This window comes from Otolemur garnettii, unplaced genomic scaffold (assembly GCF_000181295.1).
Source record: "Otolemur garnettii isolate 467f Iridium unplaced genomic scaffold, OtoGar3 scaffold00121, whole genome shotgun sequence".
NCBI classification, from domain to species: Eukaryota; Metazoa; Chordata; class Mammalia; order Primates; family Galagidae; genus Otolemur; species Otolemur garnettii.
In genome coordinates, this window is record NW_003852516.1 from 6,423,826 (window position 1) to 6,424,860 (window position 1,035).

General features: G+C 34.0%; 1 protein-coding gene across 1 annotated transcript in view; it reads right to left on the reverse strand.

The window, feature by feature from the left end:
- GTF2E2 (general transcription factor IIE subunit 2) overlaps positions 1-1,035 on the reverse strand; it is a 78,593-nt gene that overhangs the window by 73,577 nt on the left and 3,981 nt on the right. The window contains exon 2 of the mRNA XM_003797672.3: positions 648-820. Coding sequence (XP_003797720.1) covers positions 648-816 — 169 coding nt within the window. The 5' untranslated portion in view covers positions 817-820. The remainder of the gene's footprint in view (positions 1-647; positions 821-1,035) is intronic.

Below are 1,035 nucleotides of genomic sequence, written 5' to 3' on the forward strand. Positions count from 1 at the left end.
AAACATAAATTTACCAAATGACCCAGAAATTCCACTTAGGTTTCTATACAACAGAAATAAAAATGTCTACACAAAAACTTATATATGAATATTCATAGTAACACTACTTAAAACAGCCAAAAAGTGTGAATAATCCAAATGCCCATTAACAACTAGTGAATGGATAAACTGTGGTATATATATCCATACAATTGAATACTCTTCAGCAATAAAATGAAATGAAGTACCAATACAACATGAATAAAACTAAAAAACACAGTAAGTGGGGAAAAAAATACACAAGAGCACTATTATACAAATCCATTTATATGAAATGTTCAGAAAAGGAACCTAAGTAATAGAAAGTAGATCACTGGTTATCTGAGGCTGGGATGGGAACAGGCATATCAGATCTTTATGGGTGACAGAAATGTTCCAAAATTGGACTGTTGTAAGTTACACAACCCTAATTCAGAGATAATAACCTAAATTTTACCTACAAATAAGATCATTAACACCTTAACAGCTTAAATTTCTCTTACCATCTCATCCCTTATAAACAAAGTGCCCAGCAATCAATACAAATGCTGAACTGAAAAATTAACTTGCCAGGACTAAATGGCCACCTGAACAGCAAAAACCAAATAGTCCTCACCAATTTTACTAACCAGAATTTTGTTTAGAGCCTGAGGATCCTCCATGTTCTACCTTTGCTTTCTTCTTCTTGGATGATGATGATGACGACGACTCAGAAGACACTGAACGTTTTTCTACCACAGGAGTAGAAAGAGCTCGTTTTTTGAACAGCTCCCTTTCTCTCAACAGGCTTGGATCCATAGTGCTGCAAAGAAAAAGATTAGTATCTTCAATGCAGATTTAGATCACTTCCCACCAAGTTACTTCCCAAATAAAATCACCTTTTATTATTAGGTTGCTTGCATTTATTTTCCCTCAGAAAATATTTAATTGGTGCTTATTATGTGCCAAGCTCTGTGCTAGTCCCTAATAAAGAAAAAGAAATAGAATTAGTCTCTAAATCTCTCTAGAACTGTACTG